Here is a 13,995-nt window from a genome sequence, read left to right on the forward strand (position 1 = left end):
GAGATTGTCCATGCTTTCCACAATTTTTGTTTATAAATCCTCAGACAATTCTTTGTTGTCTCTTTCTCTTCTCCATGCTCTGTGTGGCACACACAGACACACAACAGATAGGTGGAGTCAATTTTTCACCATTTTAACTGGTTGCCGGTGCGATTTCTATATTGTCAGCACCTCTTAATTGATACAGGTGAGTTTAATTACAAAATTACAGGAGCGTCACAAACTTGGGATGCAATTATTTCTTACTATTTTGAGAAGGTGTCGATAATTTTGTCCAGTCCATTTTTTGAGTTTTGCGTGGAATGGGTCAGATTTGGCTTTTTTGTTTCTTCGCTTTTTTTGTGTCATACCACTACAAACAAAATTAAATAAACATGAGAATGCCTAAACATTTGTGACTGCAACAAATTTCTGGGTGAAGTGGTGCATTAACTGACAGAAATGCAGGGGTGCCAACATTTTTGGCCATGACTATGTGCATAAAATACATAAAATACCAGTAAAAGTATTTTTATACAACTCGTTTTACAGACACATTTTCCATAGAGAAGATTGGCACTGCATGTTAAAACACACAATGCTGGACCTATGCTCTACCCCTGGAAAAGACATGAAAAGCCCACCTAAAAAGCAATAAAGCTCGCCTCTCAACTTTGGAGAGAGACATTTTTATACAAAGTACGTGATACACCCCTGCTAAGCCCTCAGTTACATATCCCTATGTGACACACCTCTGCTATATACCCAGTTGTCCAATGGAGAATAAAATACCCCAAAATGATTGTCTAAACCCGCAGGTGTTTTTTTTCACTATTGCTTTATCTTTAACCACTTAAGGACCGGAGAGATATGACCCCTTAATGACCAGGCCATTTTTTGCGATACGGCACCTTGTCACTTTGACAATTGCTCAGTCGTGCAAAGTTATACCCAAACAAAATGCATGACCTTTATTCTCACAAATAGAGCTTTCTTTTGGTGGTATTTGATCACCTTTGTGGGATTTTTTTGTTCTATAAACAAAAATAAAAAAGTAAGACAGTTTTGAAAAAATGTTAATATTTTTTACTTTTGCTAAATAAAAAAAAAAAAAAAAAAAAAAAAAAAAAATGATGTCTTCATCAGTTTAGGCCAATATGTATTATTCTACATATTTGTGGTCACTGTCAGGGAAGGGGGTTAACACTAGGGGGCGATCAAGGGGTTAAGTGTTCCCTAGGGTGGTGTTTCTAAATGTGGGGGGAGTGTACTGATTGGAGGAGGAGAGACATCACTGTTCCTGATCTCTAGGAACAGCAGCTCTCTCTCTCCCGTCAGAACGGGGATCTGTCGGTTTGCATTGACCGTTCTGGCTCTCTGAGCAGCGATTACAGGTGGCCTGTGGACATCGTGGCCGCCGGCCATGTTCTTTGGCTCCGGGTGCGTGCAAACGAGCGACGGACACCTACGGCGATTCATGCAGGGGAGCCAACCTGACGCAGTATAATGACGGCGGCTGGTCGGCAAGCGGTTAAAGTGGCTTTTAAAAATAAACACATACAATAATAATATAGAGATTGGATGCGATACTTGGGAGAAAGCTCCTCAGTGAGGACAAAAACAAAACAGAGCGTCAAACCTTTCACCACTATCTAGTTTGTCTGCAGTTTTAATTTACATCAGTATATTAGAAAGACGTTTCATAATTTACATACCATCCAAAATAAGGTTTCTGTGGCCAAATTGGAATACTGTGATATTGTAGAAAGCACACTGAAAATAAGGCATACCAGCACTATAAGGAATCTGTGAAAAGAAGAGACATATGCCAGTGTTATATACAGTCACACTTCGCATTAGGAAATCATTAAAGTGATTGTAAGGGTATTTTTTTTTTTTTTTTTTTTTTTTTAAATAAAACACATATACTTACCTCCACTGTGCAGCTCGTTTTGCAGAGTGGCCCTGAACCTCGTCTTCCGGGGTCCCATGGTGGCTCCTCCCCCATCAGATAACCCCCCTGGGAGAAGCGCTCTCCTGGGGGATTCCCTTGTGGGCGCGCTCTCTAGTCCAGCATTCGGTGTCCATAGAGGCCAAATGCAGGATTCCTCCCTGCGTCATTGGATTTGATTGACAACAATGGGAGCCAATGGCTGCGTTGCTATCAATCTATCCAATCAAGAGCTGGGAGCCCGTGGAGAGACAGTGTGTGCCCGCTGACTCAGTGAAGGGGTTCAGGCAAGTAAAACGGGGGGGGGGGGGGGGGGGGCTGGGAGGCCGGTGACTGACAGGCGTTTTTTTCACATTAATGCATAGGATGCATTAAGACCCCTTTCACACTAGGTCGTTTTGCAGGTGCTCTTGCGCAAAAAATAGCACCTGAAAACCGACCTGAAACAGCCACTGCTGTATCTCCAGTGTGAAAACCCAGAGGGCTTTCACACTGGAGTGGTACTCTAGCAGGACGGTAAAAAAGGCCTGCTAGCAGTATCTTTGGAGCGGTGAAGGAGCAGTGTATACACCGCTCCTGCCCACTGAACTCAATGGGGCACCGCGGCTATACCGCCATCAAAAATGCCTCTGCTGCCGAATAGCGCCACAAATCCTATGGTAATGTGCCATTAAATATCGGCGCTTTACCGCCAACGTGAAAGGGGCATATATATATATATATATATATATATATATATATTTATACTATTTATGTTAAATGGGATTCAGTACACACTTGCAATAATTTAACATGCTTCTCATTAACCCCAAAGTTCAGCTGTTTCAGTAGGTCTTTTCTGACATTTTCTTAGTTGCAGCCTACAGCAAAAGCCATGGTCTGCAGAGAGTTTCCAAAGCAACTGAAGGATCTCATTGTTAAAAGGTATCAGAATGGTACAAAATTTCCAAGGCATTCAATATACCATGGAACACAGTGAAGACAGTCATCAAGTGGAGAAAATATGGCACAACAGTGATATTACCAAGAACTGGAAGTTCCTCCATTGAAGAAATCTGGTCAGGGAGGCTGCCAAGAGGCCTAGAGCAACCTAAACCACTTGCCGACCGCTACAGTGCGGTCTTGTTTTTCTGGGTGGACGTCCATGTATTACATACTGTGACTGTGTTTATGCATTATAGCTGTCTAACCATCAGGTGGCACTGCAGCATTATAGTGTGTATTATATGGTAAAGTAACCAGTATCTTTCTCAGTGCGGGTGTCTTAAATTCTTGCTTCCTGTTCCATGATAAAGACATGCTGTAAGAGGTGTTCTGATATTCCTCCATGAAAGTAAAGTACTCTCTGCATCCAACAAGCTTCCAACGGATTATTTCAATACGCTGACAACAGGTTTTGGGTCCAGCAAACCCAGCAACACCCAGGCACTGGAAAGTTCTGCAACTCGGCGAGTAGAGTGAATTAGTGAGTACTGTATACAAGGTACTGAAGGATGGCAAGTGGTACAGATGTGAAGTTGGCATTGTTCAGCTTTGCTACTGCAAATTACCAGCTGTGGAAGTTCAAGCTAGAAATTATTTTTAGCATAGATGACTTGTGGCAAGTGCTGAATATAGACAGACCCACAAACTGATAGATGGAGGAATGGAACAGGAAAGATAGGCAAGAAAAAGCAACTATAAGCTTGCTAGTTCAAGATGACCAGCTTATCCACATAAGGACAGAGAAAAAAGCCAAAGGTATGTGGACTTCATTACAGAAACTGCATGAATTTTCAAGTCTAAAAACAGTAAGCTACTTCTACTAAGGAGCTACTAAGACTAGAAGGTAAACAAATGTGTGACCACGTGAAAGCTAAACTAGAAATCCTAGAGCAGCTGCGTGCCATCAGAGAGGACATCAAAGAAAACCATATTGTTGCCCTGCTCCTTTGCAGCCTTCCAGAGACATATACTGCTCTTAATTTAGCTTTAGAAACCAGACCCCAGCAGAACGCTTGACTCTGTCAAAGGCAAATTAATCGATGAATATGACAGAAGGAACGCAAATATGCACCATGATGACAAAGCTCTTAAGATATACAAAGCACAACCGAGATAGCAGAGCCTGTTTTTGCTGTAAACGGACCGGTCACCTACAAAAGGACTGTTCTATCTGAAAACCAAGCAGCAAAAGCTATCTGCAAATGAGTCAAAGCAACCACAAAAGAAACTGCAGCCCCATCATAGAGTGGCACATTGAACGTAATACGGAGTGGCAAGCAACACAGCTGGTGCATAGACTAGGGTTGCCACCTGTCCAGGATTCACCCGGACAGTTCGGGTTTGCAATCATGCATCCGGGTTTCAGACCACCTGAAACCCGGACACATTATTTAGACTGGACTATGGATTTCCAGCAGAGTTGCTGGCTGCAGTTGTCTAAGCTGAGAGTGTCTGTTACACTCTCTTTCACACTGCCCAAAGCCAACACTAACAACCCCCCACAAACACACACACACACACAGGAGACAAGAGAGGGCTCGATCTGTTCCTCTTCCCTCCCACCCCTCTGTGTCTGCCCACACTCCAATCGCCAGGGATGTGCCTTAGAATAGGAAAGTAAGTTGGGGCCGGAAATGTGAAATCCAGCAGTCTCAGCTACATCTGGATGAGAGGTGCTGACTGCCAAGGGGTGAGTGAGCTCACCATCCATCCCTGTCTGTGACTGAACTCTCCCCCTTCTCTCTCCTGCCTCTGAGTGAGTACACTAAGGTAAATCAGGGTTCTCAGAGCACCCCTTACATCAGAGTTCCCCTTTACACCAGAGGACACAGTGTTTCCCCTTACATCAGAGTCTTCTCTGTACATCAGAGCACTCAGTATCCCGCTTAAATATGGGTTCCAAGAGCATCCCTTAAGTCAGAGTCCCCAGAGTTCTCCCTTACATCAGAGTCTGCAGAGTCCCCCCCTTACAGTGAAAGGGAACTCTGCGAGTTCAGATGTAAAAGGGGGAACTCTGTGGACTCTGATGTAAAGGGGGACTCTTGTTCTTAACTTAATATGATTAGAAATGTTATTTAATAGCAAAATATATTTATAGTTTATACTATAAAAAAAAAATGCCGCTAAAGTGTTCGGGTTTGACTTGAAGAAAAGATGGCAACCCTAGGATAGACTCAGGAGCGAAAAGCCACGTGACTAGCGAGGAGACCTTCACAAACATTGATTACAGTGCAAAAGACGTTTTCCTAGCAAATGGGAAAGCATCACCTCAGAAGGTAAAGACCAGGGCTTCCTTAACTGTATTACACCACAAAGAGGTAAGCAGAGTATCCTTGTAAAGAAAGTGCTGTATGTTCCAGAAATAGAAGGCAGCCTTCTATCAGTCAAAAGTCTTGCAAACAAGGGTCTCACAGTTAAAGAGGCGTGCCGTCTGAAAAAAAAAAAATATATATATATTAAAAAAGTTAGCAGCTACAAATACTGCAGCTGCTGACTTTTAATAAATGGACACTTACCTGTTCCAGGGTCCAGCGATGTCTGCAGCAGATGACGAGCAATGCTACCATCCTCTGTCAGGGAATCGGGAAGTGAAGCGTTACGGCTTCACTGCCCGGTTCCCTACTGCGCATATGCGAGACGCGCTGCGCATCTTCGCTGGTCCCCGTTGTGTCCTGGGAACTGTGTGTTTCCCAGAACACAACAGGGGGCGGGGCAGCTGTGGCAAGCTATTCCCAGAAGTGGGTGCAGATACCTGGATTAAACAGGTATCTGCACCCCCCCCCCCCCCGAAAGGTGACAATTGTGGCACGGGAGGGGGGGGGGAGGGCTCCGATGAGCAGAACTTCCACTTGAGGGTGAAGGTCCGCTTTACATTCCAGAGTGATGAATGCACAATTCACAATAATAGGCAATGCCTTGCAAAAGGAAAATTGGATGATCGCCTATACAGGCTCATCACCACAGGCCAGCAAGCCAATATAGTAGCTAATGACCTACACAACCAATGTATTCACATATGGCACAAGCAGCTGGAGCACAGAAGTCCAGAAGCTATACAGGACATTATAAAGAGAGGCTTATCAGAACATAAGACAACAGAGCCTTGCAAGGTGCTCATAAAATGCAAGTGCTGTATTGATCTAATCCACGGGCATTTCAAAGAAAATAACTACCCACCCCAGCAGCTCATACACAGTGATGTATGCAGTCCAATGAACTGGACTGCAGTCCAGTCCACCACAGGCAGGAACAGATATCTACGGACTTTCATTGACGATTATTCCAGGTACACAACCATTTATTGGATGAAACACAAGAATGAAAACAGAGAAACTTCAAGAGTTTGTTGCCATGTCTAGCAACAAAATCCCAACGCAAACCAGAAATACGCACCGACAATGGGGGAGAATACATAAGTAAAGAAGTGGCCACATACCTGAAGGGACAAGGAATAGCACACCATACAACCGCATCATACACTCCTAAACAAAAAGGGAAAATCGAGACTAATATACATCTATCTCCCTCTTAGAGAAATAGCCAGATGTATGTTGTCGGATGCCAACCTACCTCACAAGTACTGGGAGAAGCAGTCATTACTACAACCTACCTGCAGAACAAACTACCCTCAAGAGCTATTAAAAGTACTCCATTCGAGATGTGACATGGATCAAATATTACAGTGTATGGATATAAAGCCTATGCCTATATTCCAAGTGAAAAGTAATCCAAACTGGAGAACAGAGCCATAGAGGGCATTCTTGTAGGTTATAGTGAGCAAACTAAGGGTTACAGAATCCTACACACAAAAGACTGACAATAAGCCATAGTGCTTATTGTGATGGGAGCCCTTCAGAAAACAGATCCCTGAAAGCTGTGAAGCGAATATGCCAAGCAAACCAGAAGAAAAGTTCGCCCCAAAGCAGGAGTCACAACAGGAGGTGGAACTCACAATGCCTAAACAAAGTTCCCCACCAGATATATACACATGCTGTTGAGAAGGCGTGTTGGAAGAACAGCAGCAATCTGCTTACATACTGTGACCGTGTACATGCATTATAGCTTTCTATCCAGCAGGTGGCACTGCAGCATTATAGTGTGTATTCTATGGTAATGTAATCAGAGAAAGTATTGACTTTCTCAGTGTGTTCTCTTATATTCCCGTTTCCTGTTCCACGATCAAGGCATGCTGTAAGACATGTTCTGATATTCCTCCATGAAAGTAAAGTATTCTCTACATCCAACAAGCTTGTAGCGCATTATTTAAATTGTAACAAAAAGATCTCTTGCCACTTGAGTTGCCAAGAGATTTAAAAAGCAAACATATGGGCTTTTAGTTGAAAAGTATGCCAATAAGATAATTACTTGGGATAGGATAGGATGATTACAAAGCGACCAATCAGAATGCTTAGCTCATTTTAAACTTTTAGTTGAGGAAATGGCAGTAGTTGATTGGTTGCTATGAGCAACCATATATTTTCTCGTTTGCACACCTTCCATAAACACCTATGCCATTTAAACTCCCATTAGGGTCCTGCCAAATACACTGAATCATTGGTTTCTATTTACTCAGTTTCAATTTCCTTCTCACTCTTTCCATATATTTGGTAACTGATATTACAGTATTACCCAAACGACGTCACAACAACCATCCACATTAACGGGTTAAGTTGAAATATTTTGGCAATATATAAAATACGTATGAATTTAAACAAACACATGAGCTGAAGGGAAATTTTATATACCTGGCTGCATTTCAAATTAAGAGATAAAACATGGTTTCATCATAGGTTATGGACATGTGAACGAAATAAGCTTCCTCTCGTTACTTTGTTCTGCTGCATCACCCACTAAGCTACATCGACCCGGAGCACCAAAGTAAATCCACCACGGTCTGGCTTCAGGAAAAAAAATAAAAAATTGCCTTTTGGAGCGGCCCAGTTAGAGCCCAGACCTTAACCCCATAGAGATGCAGCGGAATGACTTCAAGAGAACCGTTCACATTCTACAAATGTGTCTGAGACAAAGCAGATCCAGAGAAACCGAAAGCGCTTTCCTGAAGTTATTTGTGGCTAAAGGAGGGACGATAAGATATTAACTTTGGGGGTTCCCTTACTTTTTCCTCCAGCACTGTGAATGTTTAATGGGTGTGTAAAGACCGCAGAAATTAGAATGGTTTGTATGTTCTCCGTTTAAAGAGGAAGTAAACCCTGATGAGTTTACTTCCGCTTTCATTCCCTGCAAAGGCAAAGCATAATGGACTACTATGCATCGCATAGTAGCCCATTATGTGTCACTTACCTGACACAGGAGCCAGCGATGTCACCGCTGTCCCCTGTAGTCCGCCGCATCCATCTTGTTAGTGGGGTCTCGCAGCTCCGCCGCTGTCATTCAGCGAAGCCGTCACTCCCGCGCATGCGCACGGGAGCCGACACGCGCGGCAGCTCCGTCGCTGAGAATGCCGCGCTCAGTGCGCCATAGACAGCGGTGCCCGTTTTCGGGCAAATATCTCCTAAACCATATAGGTTTAGGAGATATTGCTTGGACCTACAGGTAAGCCTTAATCTAGGCTTACCTGTAGGTCAAAGTGGTTTGTAAAGCCCCGTACACACGAGCGGACTTTTCAACATCCAAAGTCCGACGGAATGATTCCGTCAGACTATTCGATCGTGTGTGGGCTGCAACGGACTTTTGATTCGCAAAAGTCTGACAGACTTTAGAAAATGGAACATGCTTCAAATTTTTCCGCCGGAACTCCGCAGGACCCAGTTCCTACCAAAAAATTCGCTCGCGTGTATGCTATTCCAACGGACTAAAACCGACGCTAGGGCAGCTACTGGCTATGAACTTCCTTATTCGAGTCCAGTCGTACGTCATCACGTTCGAATCCGTCAGAGTTTGGTGTGATTGTGTGTGGCCAAGTCCGCTCAGTCAAAAAGTCCGTCAGAACTCTGTCGGAACTCCGGCAGAACTCCTTCGGAAGTCTGTCGGACATAAGTCCTCTCGTGTGTACGGGGCTTAAGGGTTTACAACCACTTTAAGCACATACTTTTAATTCCCACTGTATGTATAGGGGCAGCCATATGTGCATAATACATATGCTGGGTGATCTTTCTATTTAGTTGTTCTGCATAATCTTGCACCATGCTCGTCTTTCCGTCACACTTCTAATATAACCAGATGGGGTCTAGCTGACTGAAAACATACATTTTGGAAGTCTCTAATGATACATGATACAACCACAATGTACCTGGTGGCCAGAAACCCTGTGACTTTGGCTTAGCTTTATGACACATGAGCGGTGGCAATCTACCAGGGTCGCTAAGGTTGCACTTGCAACTGGGCCCTGGCATTCTGCCACTGTTGGGGGGGGGGGGAGCCCAATGGGGTTGCTTGCTGCAGGTCTCTGAACTGAGAGAGTCTCTCTCATACAGCCCAGGACCTGCACAGACAGTTCCTCCTCCCTCGCACTGATGGGAGAGGAGAGTGCTGATCTGCCCCTCTCCTCCTGAGTGTACCATGGGAAGCTAAGCAGCTGAATATGATCATTCAGCTCCTGTGTTTCACACTTCCTGTGATGGACACACAGAAGGAGGGGCTGGAGAAGGAGCAGATCAGCTCCCTCCTCTCCCATCCGTGCAAGGGAGGCTTTGTCAGTACTGGCTATGGGCTGTAAGAGAGAGATGCTCTCAGCTCAGAGTCATGCTGAGGCACTGAAAGGCAGCATTGATGAGCACTGATGGGTGGCACTGATGGGTACCAATAGGCAGCACAGATAGGCGGCATCGATGAGAACTAATGGGGCTGCACTGAACCAGGACACCGATTATCAGTGCCCTGATAAACTGGCAAGATAGTACATTGTTTACACTGATAATGGCTCTCCTTTCCTCACACAGACACCGCATGGGAGGAAAGGACTGCCAATAACGAGCATGTCTGTTTACTTGTGATCAGCTGATGACATGGTAAAGCAATGCTGTGATTGTCCCTTTATCAAAATCTGTGTTCAGCTGTGTCTGAAGGTCAAAGCAGTCACAGAGTGCTGGATGCACGCTCGAGGGGACATACTGTAGGCAGAGTTCTGGGAGGATGTCCATGGATGCCCTCCCAGAACTAGAAGCCCGGGGCTCAGATTGGGGGGGGGGGGGGGGGGTGGGGGGGTGACAGGAAGACCCTTCATGGTTTCTTGCACTGGGGCCCTGAAGATTCTAGTTGCGCCTCTGCACGAGAGTGATGGAAGCCGCATTTTACGTCATGGTAAAACTGAAATATGCCTTAAATTTGTGTACAATGTTATTTTTTATGTGTCCTTTTGAGGCATTTTTCATGAAATACCTTTCCACAGTAGAAAATGAAAATAAATCTCCCAAAAGTAACAGATATGCCTCCTTGGTTGTCATTGGAACAAATGTCCCAACTCTTCCTTTAAGATTCCCCTAGTCTTCCTCTAAGCTTCTGTTCCAGCAAGGACTGTAAAATCTGGACTTCCCATCGCTTTTTGCCCAAGTGACAATGGTCACCAGGACAAAGGATGAATCTCTCCAGCCGGACAATTAGAAAAATCTGGCAGGAAATCTAGCCATTCCCTACTCCTTCCAAAAAATACATTTGGCTAGAGACTCAGTTTAGGGCTGCTGGACATTCAAAAAAGTGTACAATCACAAACACTGACACAAAGTGTTTTTACACAGCTTTCCCTGTAAATAAAGCTAAAACAAGTATGTCAGTGTGCAGGTACTTCTCTCCAAGACCTCTCTCACACTGAGGGCGTTTTGCAGGCGCTATATCATTAAAAATAGCGCCTGTAAAACACCCTAAAACAGCTGCTTCATGCACTCCAGTGTGAAAGCCCGAGGGACATACAGACAGACAGCTCTGAGTTCAGCGTATGACAGAGGGGAGGACATGCTGCTACCTGTAGTGCCTCATACCATGTTACCTACTAATGGGCGCTAAACTTTTCGTTACATACTACTAATGACCACTGAACTTGGTTAAAATACTTCTACTGATCGATGAACACTTAATACTACCCACTGGCCTCTGAAGTCTGCATTGCATACAACCATTGACAGTTCATTCTTCTAGCTTCTCAGGTCATCTCCCAATGAAAGGGTAGAATGTGTAGACAAAGTAAAGCCCAGCCATCGGGACCAGATTTTATTTTTTTTTACTTTTTTTGGGCAGATTCGGTGCTTATATGTCAACTCAAGCTACACACCTTGGATCTTCTCCAGGTTGTTCAGGTAGATCTATACCTTTCCAGGTTTGCCAACCCTTGCGGTAGTGTACATACAAAGTCATTTTTGTAACATTTACCAGAGTAATTGATGCAACTTTCCAGTGCTGCATGACTGTCTATGGGGTAGACCAGGGCAGTGTGAATCATTTGAGGTAGGGGGAAGCAATTATATTAAAGCTATCCTTTTAAGCACAACTGCACTTGCAATAAAGGGTCACCTTTACAAATATTAATACGCTTTTCAGTAGTAGGACTTGGCCCAATGTGTATAAAGTATATACTGTATGCTTGCTTTAATAAGCATTTCCTACTGCCAATAGAGGGCAGAATGAAAACTGGATCTGCTCTGCATTATGCTGAAGAAGCAATCAATTTCCCAGCAGCAGCATGTACTCAGAGCCAGGGGGCTGCAAGCTTGCCTGAAAGTTAGTTAAAATAAAAAAAAAAAAAAAAAATCCTCAACATATTACAAAAGGAAATTTTTCAGAGGCTGCTGGGTCAAGTACAAAATTTATAATTTACATATGCCAGTTCCAATTTACATATTCTGTTTAAAGGGGTGTTCCAGAGGGGAATTTTTTTTTAAAAAGTCAGCAGCAAAAAAAAAAAAAAAAAAAAAAGTAGCTGCTGACTTTTAATAAGGACGCTTACCTTTCCAGGGCGCTCACGATGTCGGCCGCCCAAGGCTCTCGTGGCCCCGCGCCGCCATACTCACTAAGGGTAACGGCTTCACTGCCCATTTCCTACTGTGCATGCGCGAGTTGCATGGCGCTTTGTGAATGGGACACGCTGTGTTAGGAAACACACAGTTCCCAGAACACAGTGCGCCCCATTACCCAGGAGACAACGCGAGGAGGAGAATAGACCAGAGATAACGCGGAGTAGGAAGAGGCAGATTAGGAAGACTGCCTAGCAACAGGGGTTCCTGGTAAGATAATTTTTTTTTCCCAAAGGGTTATTTTTTTTTTTTAAAGAATATATATATTTTTTTTTAGGGTGGCCCTCCACTTTAAGTTAATCAAACAAACTGCTGAATAAGCTGTTGAAATATATAAGGCCACAATTTGTTAAATGTTGACTTGACAATGTCAATCTTGTGTTATAGCCACCTGTAATAAATGATACTCCTAGGCGTGTGCAGGGGGTGTGCCAGGACACATCCTAATCGCTACGTGCAGTGCCCATTCCCCTACTTTGGGGTGGACACCCTAATGCAAGAGGCTGCACACACCTATGATGATAGTACATAGTAAGATATAGCATGTCAATGAGGGACAGAACCAAGATGTTTTGCTGCAGCTGTTCTGCAAGTACAAAAAAATAAAAATAAAAAAATAAAACCTGTTGAGCCTGCTATTAATCCAGTGAATTTGTAGCTTTTTGTACACTCTGCCTGTGCTTCACTGTTAGCCGTTTATATCAATCTGGTCTTGGTCTCTCTAAACTAGAGAACTCCACCCCCGTGTTATGACGATGAGAAAAGGTAAGTTGTTCTAAAATTTCCTGAACTGCTCCTCCATAGACAGTACAATGAGTGTGGTCATCCCAAGGCAGATCACCGGTGTGGTCAACCTATACAACCTGCATTGTTTTCAGAGAGATTAGGCAGTTCTAAAATCTATTCAATGCGAGTGATGTTAAGGGCCCTTGACATTTACAATAAGCCCTCTTAATGATGCATCCTTGAACAAATATTTGCATGCATTACGTTACATATTTGGTTAATCAAGTCAGCGTAAAAGTTGCAGGTATCCTCATATTGAATGTCCTTTTAAGTCTCTACAAACCCTAAGGTATACCTTCAGTCATCACTACATCACATCTGTGCACATCCATTTGCACAACGGCTGCAATCAAAACTATAACCCTGCCTTGAGAAGTTTACTTTGGCAGCTTCTCTGTTGGCACATTACCATTGCCAGCTGGCTCCAGTCATGACTGAAATACATGGACTTCCTCATGAAGAACAACAAAATAAATAAGCGCACTATATTACATGTAAATAAACCATTTCACAACTGGCTAACTTTCCCAGTTTTGGGAAAAGTCAGTAAATGCAGCTACATGTTTGTTGTTTAACAAGCAAGATAATTTCTCTCTGACGCACGCACTTTTCCCAGACTGCCTGACCCCAATAGAACCTAAATACATTTAGCCTTAACACACTTTGGTGGTGTTTTGGCACCTGTGTCTTGTCTGCATTTTTCTCAACTAAAAGGAAACAAGTCCACAGGATATTAGGGATCCTTAGAAAAAACCCACAGGAGTGTTCCTTGTGTGTAAACAGCGCTTGCTAGCACAAATCAAACAAATAAAAAAAAAAAAACACAATTATAATTTAAAGAAGTTAAATACACTTATGATATAGAAGTAACAATACATGTAATTAAAAAATTACTTCCAAGAGTAAATAAAATAATATGATATAATAAATATTTTTACACAAATATTAAAGTGGTTGTAAACCCTTACAAACCACTTTGACCTACAGGTAAGCCTAGATTAAGGCTTACCTGTAGGTCCAAGAAATATCTCCTAAACCTATACGGTTTAGGAGATATTTGCCCGAAGACAGGCACCACCGTCTACGGCGCATGCGCCGTAGACAGCGGCGCGCAGGCGCACTGAGTGCGGCATTTTCAACGACAGAGCTACCGCGCGTGTCGATGCATAGTAGTCCATTATGCTTTGCCTTTGCAGGGAATGAAAGAGGAAGTAAACCCATCAGGGTTTACTTCCTCTTTAAGCAAAATGGAAGATAAACAATAAAAGAATGAATGTGCCAAAGAACTAAATTATTTCGGAAGTCTGTAAATAAACCAAGGTGTCCATTTAG

The 13,995-nt window shown here is 43.5% G+C and overlaps 1 protein-coding gene across 3 annotated transcripts in view; it reads right to left on the bottom strand.

Moving 5' to 3' along the window:
- Positions 1-13,995, bottom strand: part of KCNQ1 (potassium voltage-gated channel subfamily Q member 1) — a 202,200-nt gene that overhangs the window by 62,802 nt on the left and 125,403 nt on the right. For all 3 annotated transcript variants that reach the window (XM_077460779.1, XM_077460780.1, XM_077460778.1), the window contains one exon: positions 1,695-1,785. In XM_077460779.1, the coding sequence (XP_077316905.1) occupies positions 1,695-1,785 (91 nt within the window). The remainder of the gene's footprint in view (positions 1-1,694; positions 1,786-13,995) is intronic.

Source organism: Lithobates pipiens, unplaced genomic scaffold (genome assembly GCF_037356315.1).
Source record: "Lithobates pipiens isolate NorthernLeopardFrog02 unplaced genomic scaffold, aLitPip1_a1.2 Scaffold_10, whole genome shotgun sequence".
NCBI classification, from domain to species: Eukaryota; Metazoa; Chordata; class Amphibia; order Anura; family Ranidae; genus Lithobates; species Lithobates pipiens.